Source organism: Salmo salar, chromosome ssa13 (genome assembly GCF_905237065.1).
Source record: "Salmo salar chromosome ssa13, Ssal_v3.1, whole genome shotgun sequence".
Taxonomy (NCBI): domain Eukaryota; kingdom Metazoa; phylum Chordata; class Actinopteri; order Salmoniformes; family Salmonidae; genus Salmo; species Salmo salar.
The window spans coordinates 74,943,405-74,956,903 of record NC_059454.1 but is presented as its reverse complement, the minus strand read 5'-3'; the positions used below and the strand labels follow the sequence as shown (position 1 = coordinate 74,956,903).

The window sequence follows — 13,499 nt, the reverse complement described above, 5'->3', positions numbered from 1 at the left end:
CATCTAAACCACTGTGAAATATCTGTTCAATAATCCAAAACATTGTATTTTCAGCTGTTTGAAGATGTACAAAACTGAAAGTAAAAGAAGCAAAAACAAAACTTAAGCACGGAAAGCATAGAAATGGCACACATACAACAGATCTACCGCTTCTTAGACCTGCTTTCAATGAGAATGACAGATCTATGACTCACATTTCTGTGTGAATTTGCTCGTTTGGCCCAGAAATAATGGCGTGTTTTGTTTCAGGACAAAAGAAAGAACTGAAAAGTATGGTAAGAATTGACTCAATTCTTACCATACTTTTCAGTTCTTTCTTACTTTTTGGTTGTAGTTTACCTACAATAAGTAATTGTATGTACATGGGATGGTGGCTTAGGGAGGGTTAGGAGGTTGAAGAGTTGTGGGACCGGAGTGGGTATCAAGAGGACACTAAATAATATTTGGTGCCTGTTGTACTGATTCTGATATATATTTAGTATGTGATGAATTTGCACCATGTTTTAAAATTACAAATAAATAATAAAGTTGTCCTCCAAAGAAAATGATGACCACCACCAACAACTCTGCGGGGAAATGTGCGCATATAAAGTGTTTTTATTTTTGCTTGCTCCATTTTGCCAAGCAACCGGGTCCCAAGGCGTTTAATGTGAGTGGAACGAAGGCTGGGATCTTAAGAACTTAGAGCCGTTTCCACGTCGATTCCGGGCCTATTAAATTCTCTTCAGGGGATTATAAATTCTCTCCACCTCCATATTCCCTTAATTCCATGGGCTGTACGGCTACATTTACACAATCACAGAGCCGTATGTTGAAAGTCTGTTTGAGCTGTTTAATAGCACCAAAATCCCCATACCTACCACGCATATCCTGCATATTAACTAGAGGCTGGTTACATGGAATTTTGAGTGTTCTCTTTAAGGAGCTTTATTCCCGTTTGACCAGGTTGTGTTGCCATATTATGATCTAATTCCTGCAAATATTTGATTTACAAAAATAAGAGCATATTTATGTATGCGTGTGCGCACGCACAAGTTTGTGTGTTTACGTGTGTGTGTCTCTTTGGCCACTAGGCCCTCAGGCTGGCTCGGACCTGACTTTGGCAATGCCATTCTCTGTTGCAGAGCGCATGGATACTGCCAACAAGCAGCTAGCTGCTAAGGAGTGGGAGGGAACGGAAGACAACCGCAAGACCATCTCTCAGCTACTCACCCAGAGTGAGCAAATCACTCACACTATCAGGGAACGCCAGGCTAGACCAAGCCTCTCTGACATTCTACATCCACTCTGAACATACCTCTGTGTGGCCTCATAAGTTAGAAAAAGAACCAGACAAAGGGTCTGGGGTTCATGTACTGTAAAAACACTACTTATTCACTACAAGTTGCATATTTTGAACAAAAATTACACACACAAAACACTGTTTAAGATGTTTAGTTAATATGGAGAATGCCATTTAAAAAAAGTCACCTCATGACAGAATTATTTTTAGTGAATGAAAGGAAGATCACTTTTTTTAAAGGGCTAGACCTCAGTGTGTTGTTTGTGTCTCCCAGACAAAGAGACGGTGCGTGAGAAGGAGAAGCTGGAGATAGAGCTGAACTCCCTGCACTCCTCCACGGACGACCAGAGACGACACATTGAGATCAGGGACCAGGCTCTCAACAACGCCCAGGCCAAAGTAGTCAAACTGGAGGAGGAGGTGAGGATCTGACTGTCATATGCTGTGTTTACACAGGCAATCCAATTCTGATATGTTGCCCAATTATTGGAAAAAGAGCTGATCTGATTGGTCAAAAGACCAATTATATTTGAAAAAGATCCGAATTAGGCTGCCTGTGTAAACGCAGCCATGATGTTCTCGCTGTTGCTTCATGAATAGGTGATATCAGAAATGTCTTGGATACTTCCTGGCATTAGTTCAGTTGATTGAATGATGGTATATTTATGCCCCCTGGTGGACAAGGCATGAGTTTCTGTTGAGTGTAAAATAATCGAGCTACAATTTGTTTTAGAGGTCGACTGATTATAATTTTTCAACGCCGATACCGATTATTGGAGGACCAAAAAAAGCTGATACGATTAATCGGCCGAATTATTATTCATTTTTTGAAAAATAAATAATGATTTGTAATAATGACAACAATACTGAATGAACAATGAACACTTTTATTTTAACATAATGAAACATACTCAATTTGGTTTAAATAATGCAAAAACAGTGTTGGAGAAGAAAGTTAAAGTGCAATATGTGCCATGTAAAAAAAGCTCAAGTTTAAGTTCCTTGCTCAGAACATATGAAAGCTGGTGGTTCAATATTCCCAGTTAAGAAGTTTTAGGTTGTAGTTATTATAGGAATTATGACACGTCGACTATTTCTCTCTATACCTTTCACTATTGATGTTCTAATAGGCACTTTAGTATTGCCAGCCTAATCTCAGGAGTTGATAGGCTTGAAGTCATAAACAGCGCTGTGTTTCAAGCATTGCTAAGAGCTGCTGGCAAACGCAGTAAAGTTTGAATGAATTCTTACGAGCCTGCTGCTGCCTACCACCGCTCAGTCAAGCTCCTCTATCAAATCATAGACTTAATTATAATAAACACAGAAATACGAGCCTTTGGTCATTAATATGGTCAAATCCAGAAACTATAATTTCGGAAACAAAACGTTTTATTCTTTCAGGAAAATACGGAACCGTTCTGCATTTTATCGAACGGGTGGCATCCCCAAGTCTAAATATTGCACAACCTTCAAGGTTATGTTATAATTCTGGCAAATTAGTTCGCAAAGAGCCAGGCGGCCCAAACTGTTGCATATACCCTGACTCTGCGTGCAATGAACGCAAGAGAAGTGACCCAATTTCCCTAGTTAATATTGCCTGCTAACATTAATTTATTTGAACTAAATATGCAGGTTTAAAAAAAGATATACTTCTGCGTATTGATTTTAAGGCATTGATGTTTATGGTTAGGTACATTCGTGCAACGATTGTGATTTTTTTTTCGTGAATGTTCTTTTGTTAAATCACCCATTTGGCGAAGTAGGCTGTGATTCGATGATAAATTAACAGAAGAAGATTGATTGTTTTTTATAAGATAAGTTTAATGCTAGCTGCAATCGCGTAACAGGTGGTCAGCCTGCCACGCAGTTTCCTCGTGGAGTGCAATGTAATCGGCCATAATCGGCATACAAAAATGACGATTACCGAGTTATGAAAACTTGAAATCAGTCCTAATTAATCGGTCGACCTCTATGTTCTCTGGTTGTGTCACCATTAAGATTGATAGCCTGAGAATATTAGTATTGAACCACAGTGTCATCCATCCTATCACCTGGTATTGATGACGTCATTGGCTGAAGACGGGGTCTGGTATGTGTTGAGTTGTGATTCATGGGGTTGGTTTGGACTGTTTAAAAGATAAGACAAACGACTGCAAAATGGGTTGTTTATATTTACTCAAAACATCATTCATGGCCCAGCCTCCTAGAGGCCAGAGGAATGGCCCAAAAGACTGGCCTCTGTGTGGACCTGGATAAAACTCTCATGTGGAGCTGCTCTGAGCTTTGATACCCCTGGCTGGTTGGTTCTGTTGGTTGGCTGGTAATGTGTCTGAAATAGCCCAGACGGCTAGTGAGCCAGTTGGGGCCGAGCGAAGCAGGAAACAGACCTGGAGTGTCCTAAAAAGCACAGGGCTGCTCCACTTCTGCCCGACACCGCCACAAACCCACGCTTGTTTCCTTGAACAAAGGCTGTTGAGTTGGAGTTTTATATCTGCCATGAAAGAGCTCTGAACAGTGCCAGATTATTGGCCTGCTCTCTCTGTCAGTGTGGGAACTCTGTATATGCTCCTCTATTTGTCCCTCTCTTTCTCTCTTTTCCTCTCTTTTTAAAGAAAGAAGAGTGTCCCTGAGCTAAATCAGTCCATTGAGTAGAGCCAATTACAGCTCCTGCTGCAGTTCAAAGGGGCTGCATTGCAGAGGGACATTGAAACATGGGTATTGTGGATACAGACTGCATTATCTTGGATTGGGGGGTTGGAGTTGGGTGCTGGGTGGGGGATGTTTGGAGGAAGGGGGGCATGGGTGAAACAAAGTCTCACCTGTTTCCCTGTTTCCTCCCTAGCCGTATTTCAACTCCTGTCTTTTCATTCCTTAGATGAGAGCAATTATATTGTGGCGCAAACAAGGGGAAACCATTGCTTTCACCAACCCAGTCAGAAGGGGAGTGAACAAGTCGGGTTAAAGGGAGGAGCAGGTTTCTAGAATGGAATGCAAACCCCCCACTTCCTGTCTACTTCCTGTCTGTGCCCTGACCACATCCTGTCTGTATGTTTTGTCTCCCTGGCTGCAGCTGAAGAAGAAGCAGGTATATGTGGAGAAGGTGGAGCGCATGCAGCAGGCCCTAGCCCAGCTCCAGGCTGCCTGTGAGAAGAGAGAGCAGCTGGAGCACCGCTTACGCACACGGCTGGAGCGGGAGCTGGAGTCACTGCGCATGCAGCAGGTGAGAGAAGCACACACACACATGGTGTGTTAACCTACTTGAGTAAATTCCCGGGGCCCCGTGAAAATCTAATTTGAATTTAAAAAAATCCCCAGCAAAATCCGTCTAAGATAGAAATATAATTTTTTTGTTGCATGGTCTGCGTCTCAATCCACAACATCTCACGAAAACGTCTGAACAGTTTGGGCTACATACTAAGGTGACCCTCTCACGAACACGTTCATGTCGGTTGGTTTGCTCTAGAACACCCACAAGCCTCACAACACTCACCTGAAGGCAGCCTGGGACCAGTTTAAAAAATGAATGGAAGTACAGTACCAATTAAAGGTTTGGACACACCTACCCATTCAAGTGTTTTTCTTAATTTTAAAAAAATATATTTAAATATAATATTCTACATTGTAGAATAATAGTGAAGACATCAAAATGATCAAATAACACGTGTACCAAATAGGGCTATCTTCCGTATACCACCCATACCTTGTCACAACACAACTGATTGGCTCAAACGCATTAAGGAGGAAAGAAATTCCACAAATGTACTTTTAACAAGGCACACCTGTTAATTGAAATGCCTTCCAGGTGACTATCTCATGAAGCTGGTTGAGAGAATGCCAAGAGTGTGCAAATCTGTCTTCAAGGCAAAGGGTGGCTACTTTGAAGAATCTCAAATATAAAATATTTGTTTAACACTTTTGGTTACTACGAGATTCCAATATGTGTTATTTCAGTGTTGATGTCTTCACTATTATTCTACAATATAGTAAAAATAAAGAAAAACCCTTGAAATGAGTAGGGTGTGTCCAAAGTTTTTACTGATATTATATATATGGAAGTAGTTTAGTAGCTTAAAAGGGGTTAAATATGTGTCAAAAAAGAGTTTCCTGATCATTCTCATATCTCTGATAGGTCAGACACTTCAAAACAAAGGTCCTTTCGAACTCCTCCAGAGCAGGGTTTCCCAAAGTCGGTCCTGGGGCCACGTTTTAGTTTTTACCGTAGCACTACACAACTGATTCAAATGATCAAAGCTTGATGATGAGTTGGTTATTTGAAGCTGTGTTGTGCTAGGACAAAAACACTAAACGTTCACTGGAGGGGGGGAGGGGGGGCATAGAAACGCATTGAATAACAGATTCATACATGGATAAACAGCGTTAAAGACACTGAGACGCATGTTGATGTTTATTGTCATGAGTCTGGTCCTGAAGGTAGAACTGAGCAATTTCCCCTTAGATAGGCCAGCTGCAAAGTCAAAATTGGCTATATTGTGAAGAAAAATGTGCATTTTGGTCTTCATTTATGGTTAGCAGTGTGGTTAGAGTTAACTTTAAATCTGATGTTATGACTTTGTGGCTGTGCCAGCTAGTGACCACTCCATAGAAAGGCCTCCAGAAATAGATTCATGATGAAAAACACTAACCTGCCTATGAGACAGTGCAGCATCTCAGCTGCATTCAGCGTCAGCGGGGCGACCTGACCCAGAATTCCAGGCTCTCTCTCTCCCAGTCCCAACAGAGATGATCTCTTCCTTAAATTCCATCCGAGCAGAGCACCACAATGTTTTCTCATTACTAGAGCGCAGCCAGGTCCTCAAGGATGCTGGGAATGTGGGGGAAAGGTTGTAGATGACAGAACACCGGAGGGGAAGGGAGAGATGTACAGTACCAGTCAAAAACCCTTGAATGACTAGGTGTGTCCAGACTTGACTGGTACTGTATATTCCATTAGAGCCTTTGGGAGCAGACAGATTGCCTGGTCTACAGAGACTACAGACATACTTGGAGCCCTGCCTCTCTACCAGCCAGTGTTGCTATAGGCCATGATGTAGGCAGAAATTGTGTGTATTGGTAATACAAATGTGAATGTGAGTTGATTGCTCACTTGGATGGCGGTCGAGCTCTTGAATAATTATGTTCACTGACGGCCACACCTTCCACCCCCATTGTCTCCCTGCCTCTTCTCCCCTCCACCCATTCAGAGACAAGGCGGCTCCCAGAGCAGCAGCAGTGGTCAGGAGTACAACACCACGGCTCTGATGGAGCACCTGAGGGAGAAGGAGGAGAGGATCCTGGCCCTGGAGGCAGACATGACCAAGTGGGAGCAGAAGTACCTGGAGGAGAGCGTCATGAGGCAGTTTGCCTTAGACGCTGCTGCCTCCGTCGCCACCCAGAGGGACACGTCGTCGTCAGTGGTAAGCCACTCCGCAAGCAGCAGCTATGAGCAGCAGCTGTCAGTGGAGGCTCGTATCCAGAAGGAGGAGGAGGAGATCCTGCTGGCCAACCGCCGCTGTCTAGACATGGAAAGCAGGTAAATAGTTGTGTGTTTGAGACACATTCTGCACAGGTCTATTCAGGTCAACTGATCTTCAAAATGTCGAGAGGCATTAAACCTATCCTTTTCATATAATAATAATCATGCACTGTACAGACACGATCCTTAACAACCTAACACAACCACTTACCCTAGATCTTCAGTGCAACCGTGACCCTAGTCAAATCCAGTCTATAACTCCCATTGTTCTCACTGATCATACAGAACACAATCACATTCAAATATTAATGCAGTCTGCACTTTGCAGGATGTTGTACTTCCTTTTATTTTAAGAACTATACTCATGGCCCATCCCACAGGATCAAGAACCTGCACGCCCAGATCATTGAGAAGGATGCCATGATCAAAGTGCTCCACCAGCGTTCCAGGAAGGATCCCAACAAGGACCGGGACGCCGCGGCCACCATGCGACCCTCCAAGTCTCTGATGTCCATCGCCAACACGGGCGGCTCGGGCCTGCTCTCACACAGCTTGGGCCTCAGCAGCTCCCCCATTACAGAAGAGCGCAAGGACAGCAGCTGGAAGGGCAGCCTGGGTAAGAATTCTATTGGTTTTAGGTTGTGTTATGTGCCACACGATGAAGGCTATTTGAGTTTTCCCTTGTTATATTTGGATTCATTTCAATTGAGTGGGTTAGATACTGGAACTGCAGACATAGGGAGGGCACTACTTTTGACTAGACTCAGCCTAGGGCTCTTGTGAAAAGTAGTGCACTATAAGGGTGTCATTTCAGATGCAGGGTAGAGGGACAAAAGCCGGAAGTCTGGTTAGGAGGAAGAGGGCAGGGAGGGTACAGGAAGTTGATTCACAGGCCCCTGAGATGTGTGGGTCAGAGCGTGATGACAAAGGGGTGTGGAGGGTATCATTGACATGAATGGTCTTCAGCTGTGGGTTTGTAATGTAACTTAGAGTTCAATAGTAACATTAAATCATCAGGCTGAGTAATAGTCTGCTGGTGATGGAGGGTGGGAAGTTTAATATTATCAATGGTGCTGTGCTGCTGGTACAGGCTGATTGAATCCTGCTTAATTGTTGTGTGAATGCACTGTCTGTTACTGTCAACTATTTTATCTTACTTCAACTTGCTTCCATGTGTATCAATAAACAACTTGTCATGGGTAACCCAGCACCACCACATACTTAACAGGTCTTCTCTGTTCCCTCCCCCTCAGGAGTTCTGTTGGGTCCAGAGTACCGTACCGATTCTCTGAGGACAGAGTCCATCTCGTCATCTCCCTCCCCGGTCCTGCCCCTGACAGCAGGCCACTCTAAGACCGGCAGCAGGGACAGCTGCACCCAGACAGACAAGAGCCAGGAGGCTAGCAGTAAGCCCAGCACCCCAGCCCTGCAGAGCACGACCCTGCCCAGCCGCCTCTCCAGCCCCAGCCCCGTCTACATACCTGACCGCATCGCAGGTACAGTAGGACAGTGCAATCTACATTAGTGTAGTCTGCCGTGGACACAAGCAGGGCTAGCAGTTTGTCCTGACCACAGGTCCTAATTATATGCTTTAGAGTCCAGAGTTTTTCCAGACCCAGTTAATATCAAGTATTTTAGAGTGTTCGCTGCCTGCAATTTGAGAAATATAAACTTTCAATTAGTCTAGATGTGACCAACGAGGATGCTTCTGCAATGTGCAGCGCTAACATAGCAGAATGGCAAACAACGCTTGTGATTGTCAGTGTAGCCCATCACTTTAGGCTGAACTGAATTGTTTCTAGGAAAATGATCTAACCAAACGCAAATGGGCTTTTGTTTAAAATCTGTTTTGACGTGGTACGAGACTAATCCAGGAACTACACATTTGTTTCAACCAAGCAGTAGCTGGGGGGAGAGGTTAAGAAGGAGTGGGTCAGATGCTCTGGATGGGCAATATGGGGTCAAATCGCCTATTCAAATATAGTGTGCAGGATATTGTTTTCTTTAAGGCAAATAGCCTATTCCCTTTATAGTGCACTACTTATGTATCTCTGGTCAAAAGTAGTGCATTATATGGGGATTGGGGAATAGGCCGAATCTTTGTTTTGGGGGTAGATGTTCCCTTTGATCAACTGACCAACCTTCTCCCGGTGTTTCTGTAGATGTACCAGTGTTCCACAGCAGTACCCTGGAGAGGCGTGCCTTGGCACAGTCCCACCCCCAGGCCACATCAGCCCCTCAACAGGAGGACAACGACATGGTGGAGATTCTCATCTGAACCATGGCCTCTATAGGTCACAGGACAATATGTGTTTGTGCACAATCAATACACACACAAACATTTAGACACACACTTTCAAAATAGGTGGAGGATTCATCTTTTTGTTTCTTTTTTTCAACGTTTGGTGTTTAAATAGTTGTCGGGTGACCGAGGGTGTGTTCAAATGCACAACTTTTTTAGATGTGCTTTATTAATGAACAATACTTTGTACGGTTTGATTCGGGAGGTTTTAGTGTCATCAGAATGATCAGTGAACTCTTGAACAGTGTTGCTGGAGGCTAACTAGCCCTCTTGGATCAAATGTATTGGCTACCATACGTTGCATCTATTGGTTAACTAGCCCTCTTGGATCAAATGTATTGGCTACCATACGTTGCATCTATTGGTTAACTAGCCCTCTTGGATCAAATGTATTGGCTACCATACGTTGCATCTATTGGTTAACTAGCCCTCTTGGATCAAATGTATTGGCTACCATACGTTGCATCTATTGGTTAACTAGCCCCCTTGGATCAAATGTATTGGCTACCATACGTTGCATCTATTGGTTAACTAGCCCTCTTGGATCAAATGTATTGGCTACCATACGTTGCATCTATTGGTTAACTAGCCCTCTTGGATCAAATGTATTGGCTACCATACGTTGCATCTATTGGTTAACTAGCCCCCTTGGATCAAATGTATTGGCTACCATCTATTGCACTACTTACTTTCATGAGTGTGTTTAAAAATATATATTTTTACGTTAAGTCTGACTTAGGTCCTCTATTTATATGTAGTAAACAGTACATTATTCACCAATGTTAGATGTGGCACTTGGGTAATCAGTGATATTGTAAACTACAAAACATTTTAACCTGTAAATACTGTATGTATGGCATGTGTATCATTTAACTGAACTGAATGGAATAGGTTTTTAGAAGCCATTCGGTTACATGGCACTGCCAGCCAAGGACCACAATGCACTGTTTAAAGTATTGGGGGACCGGCCCCCCATGTCACAGTGAAACTTGGGGGAGCGACACTCACATTTCTACTGTGGTCCAATGTGCTGCCTGTGTGACCCCACTGGATGGGGTCTGTCTCTTTCGAAGTGCAGCAGTAGAAGAGGTTTGGTGTTCACCGATGTGCCTATGCATCAGTTAAGGTTGTCCACTATACCTGTTAAGTGTCCTTCATTCCAGTCATGCTGGGTTTGAAAGGGTCTTCCGCCCAGACTTGCTTCAAATTATATTAGGCCTGAAATAGTCCGTTAGGATTTTAACTACTCGTTTATGCAATGATCAGACAATCTGGTAATCAACTGTCTTTCTACATCGATTGACATTGTATTTATGAAACTATATGGCTTCCGTTTACAAAGGAAGCCCAATTTTGATCTTTTTCCTGGTTAAACGCAACCTATGTGGTGATGTTAACAGTTGAAATCCAAGCCAGTTTCACAACCGCACATGTCCCTTTCTTTTGACCAAAGGTAACAATGAGTTTGTCTGTGGCTTGATGTGGTAATGTTATATCTATGATCCTTGTCTGTATCATAGATATCACATCAAACTTTCTAACAGTGACTGAAATATCCACCCACATAATCTAGGTAGCAGTTGTGAGCATTTTTAATCCAAACCAAAAATGTGGGACCAAAGAAACTCTCCAACAGCCCGTCTCCTGGCCTGACCCCACTATTGTCAATAGGTTAAGTGGACGTTTAAAAAAAAAAACGCAACACTGAGGTCAATAATATCTCTGAACAAAATTTTACTTCACCTGCTCAAACAAACTGTCTCCTCGTATCTACATTTCTCCAACCTGGCTGATGGAGTTAGGCCAGTGTTTAAAAGAAGTACACTACATCACCAAAAGTATGTGGACACCTGCTCGTTGAACATCTCATTCCAAAATCATGGGCATTAATATGGAGTTGGTCCCCCCTTTGCTGCTATAACAGCCTCCACTATTCTGGGAAGGCTTTCCACTAGATTTTGGAACATTGCTGAGGGGATTTACTTCCATTCAGCCACGAGCATTAGTGAGGCCGGGCACTGATGTTGGGCGATTAGGTCTGGCTCGCAGTTGTCGTTGAGGTCAGGGCTCTGTGCAGGCCAGTCAAGTTCTTTCATACCGATTTCGACAAATCTCTGTATGGACCTCGCTTTGTGCACGGGGGCATTGTCTTGCTGAAACAGGAAAGAGCCTGCCACAAAGTTGGAATCACAGAATCGTCTAGAATGTCATTGTATGCTGTAGCGTTAAGATTTCCCTTCACTGGAACTAAGGGGCTAACCCCAGACTATTATTCCTCCACCATACTTTACAATTGGCACTATGCATTGGTGCAGGTAGCGTTCTCCTGGCATCTGCCAAACTTAGATTCGTCCGTCCGACTGCCAGATGGTGAAGCGTGATTCATTGCTCCAGAGTCCAATGGCGGCGAGCTATACACCACTCTAGCCGTTGCTTGGCATTGAGCATAGTGATCTTAGGCTTGTGTGCGGCTGCTTGGCCATGGAAACCCATTTCATGAAGCTCCCAATGAACAGTTATTGCGCTGACATTGCATCCAGAGGCAGTTTGGAACTCGGTAGTGCGTGTTACAACCAAGGACAGACTATTTTTACGCGCTTCAGCACTTGGCAGTTCTGTGAGCTTGTGTGGCCTACCACTTCGCGGCTGAGCCGTTGTTGTTCCTAGACATTTCCACTTCACAATAACAGCACTTACAGTTGACCGGGGCAGCTCTAGCAGGGCAGAAATTTAAACTGACTTGTTGGAAAGGTGGCATCCTATGACAGTGCCACGTTGAAAGTCACTGAGCTCTTCAGTCAGGCAATTCTACTGCCAATGTTAGTCTATGGAGATTGCATGGCTGTGTTCAATTTCATACACCTGTCAGCAACCGGTGTGGCTAAAATAGCCAAATCCACTCATTTGAAGGGGTGTCCACATAATTTTGTATATATAGTGTACAGTATGTCAGTTTTATAACTGAATAAAAAGCACAATTAGTGTTAAGAAATTAAAAATGTCCAGCACAGGGGGCAATTTCTCTCCTTGTAGTGTCAAGTTGTTTGTCCAGGATAGACAATGGACCCTTCGGATTGGAGACTGAACCTTGGGTGGGGACTATAGGGTTGAACGCTTATTTTTTTAATTTGTTTTGTGTTAATTTTACACTAAGGCTCATTTGGATGGCAAGTAGTTGCACTTGCTGTTTTACTGTTTGTAAAATGACACTTTTCAATGGTTACATTTTCAAAAGGCCAATGGATCTAATGTTCAACTTATTGGGAGAGCATCAAATGTTTTTCCATGGTGTTACTAACAATCATATAGACATGTCAGAGTCCCCATTATCAAGTACTGTACCAGCCTGCACCTGAAGCTTCAGAAAATGTCATTTATACATAAATTAATTAAACTCTTAAAGCTAAAGGTGTTCCCTTTACAATATGCAACTCTTTGCGGTCCCACCCAAATGCCAGTCCTTGGGTCTTGCTTTAAATTTCATAAGGTGTCCTGTTTCATTACTGTCAAACAGATTTCGCAAGTTCTCTCATGTTACAAGTGCTCAGCATTTACATGTTTAAGTCAAAGTGAGCCTGTAGACCTGCCTTATCAGTGTGGTGATGGGAATAATTATAATCAAACTATGTATTAACGTTTTTGGTCAATCAAGAGCAGAGAGTTGGTGAGTTTACCGGAATCTCTGGTAGTTATGAATGTTACTTTTTTAAAGATGCAAGGTCTAGTATTTGTGCCTTTTCAAAATCTGTAAAATAGATGCTGCTTGACAATGTCATTACTGTACAATCGCCATTCATGTTTAATTAAATTGTATTTCTAATCAACCATCTGGTTTTTACAAAAAAATATAATTTCATGCCGTTTCTATTTGTGGTTCAACTTTTTGGGGGGTGTAATTTATGTACTCCTGACAAAGTTCCAAATGTTTCAGATGGTGAGTTTACTTGGTTTAGTATTACATTTTTTTGTTAAATAAATATACAATGCGACTTTGTTCTGTGCATTTTGCTCTTTCAGAATGTACACTACATGTATTTTTTTGGTATATAGTACCACAGTATGAGCTATAAAACCTAGCCGTCAAATGGTTATTCATTTTTCCCCATAGGGGATTTTAGAAACACTTAAGGACTGTTTCCTGTAGGCTTACCCTGGTGTGACGTTTCGATAACCCTGGAAATCTCTCTAGGACAATGCATTTGCTTACGCCACAGCCTCCATGAAGAGCCTCCCACCACCCTGCTAGTTTTCTATTCTACCTGATAATTGTACCCACCTGTTGTCCCAGGTCTAAATCAGTCCCTGATTAGAGGGGAACAATGAAAACATGCAGTGGAACTAGACTAGTTGACTTCTTCGATATCTCAGGGCTAGATTCAATCAGATTGAAATGCAGTGTCTTGGTGGAACAGCATTAGAGCTGTCAAATCCACAAGCAGCTT

At 43.0% G+C, this 13,499-nt stretch overlaps 1 protein-coding gene across 5 annotated transcripts in view; it reads left to right on the top strand.

Annotated features, from left to right (window-relative positions):
- The window catches only part of LOC106568021 (angiomotin), a 49,557-nt gene extending 38,790 nt beyond the window's left edge, over nucleotides 1-10,767 (top strand). For all 5 annotated transcript variants that reach the window (XM_045693548.1, XM_045693547.1, XM_045693549.1 and 2 more), the window contains 7 exons: nucleotides 1,125-1,217; nucleotides 1,557-1,702; nucleotides 4,353-4,502; nucleotides 6,484-6,812; nucleotides 7,136-7,371; nucleotides 8,009-8,251; nucleotides 8,918-10,767. In XM_045693548.1, coding sequence (XP_045549504.1) covers nucleotides 1,125-1,217; nucleotides 1,557-1,702; nucleotides 4,353-4,502; nucleotides 6,484-6,812; nucleotides 7,136-7,371; nucleotides 8,009-8,251; nucleotides 8,918-9,033 — 1,313 coding nt within the window. In that variant the 3' untranslated portion in view covers nucleotides 9,034-10,767. The remainder of the gene's footprint in view (nucleotides 1-1,124; nucleotides 1,218-1,556; nucleotides 1,703-4,352; nucleotides 4,503-6,483; nucleotides 6,813-7,135; nucleotides 7,372-8,008; nucleotides 8,252-8,917) is intronic.
- The last annotated feature ends 2,732 nt before the right edge of the window (nucleotides 10,768-13,499 follow it).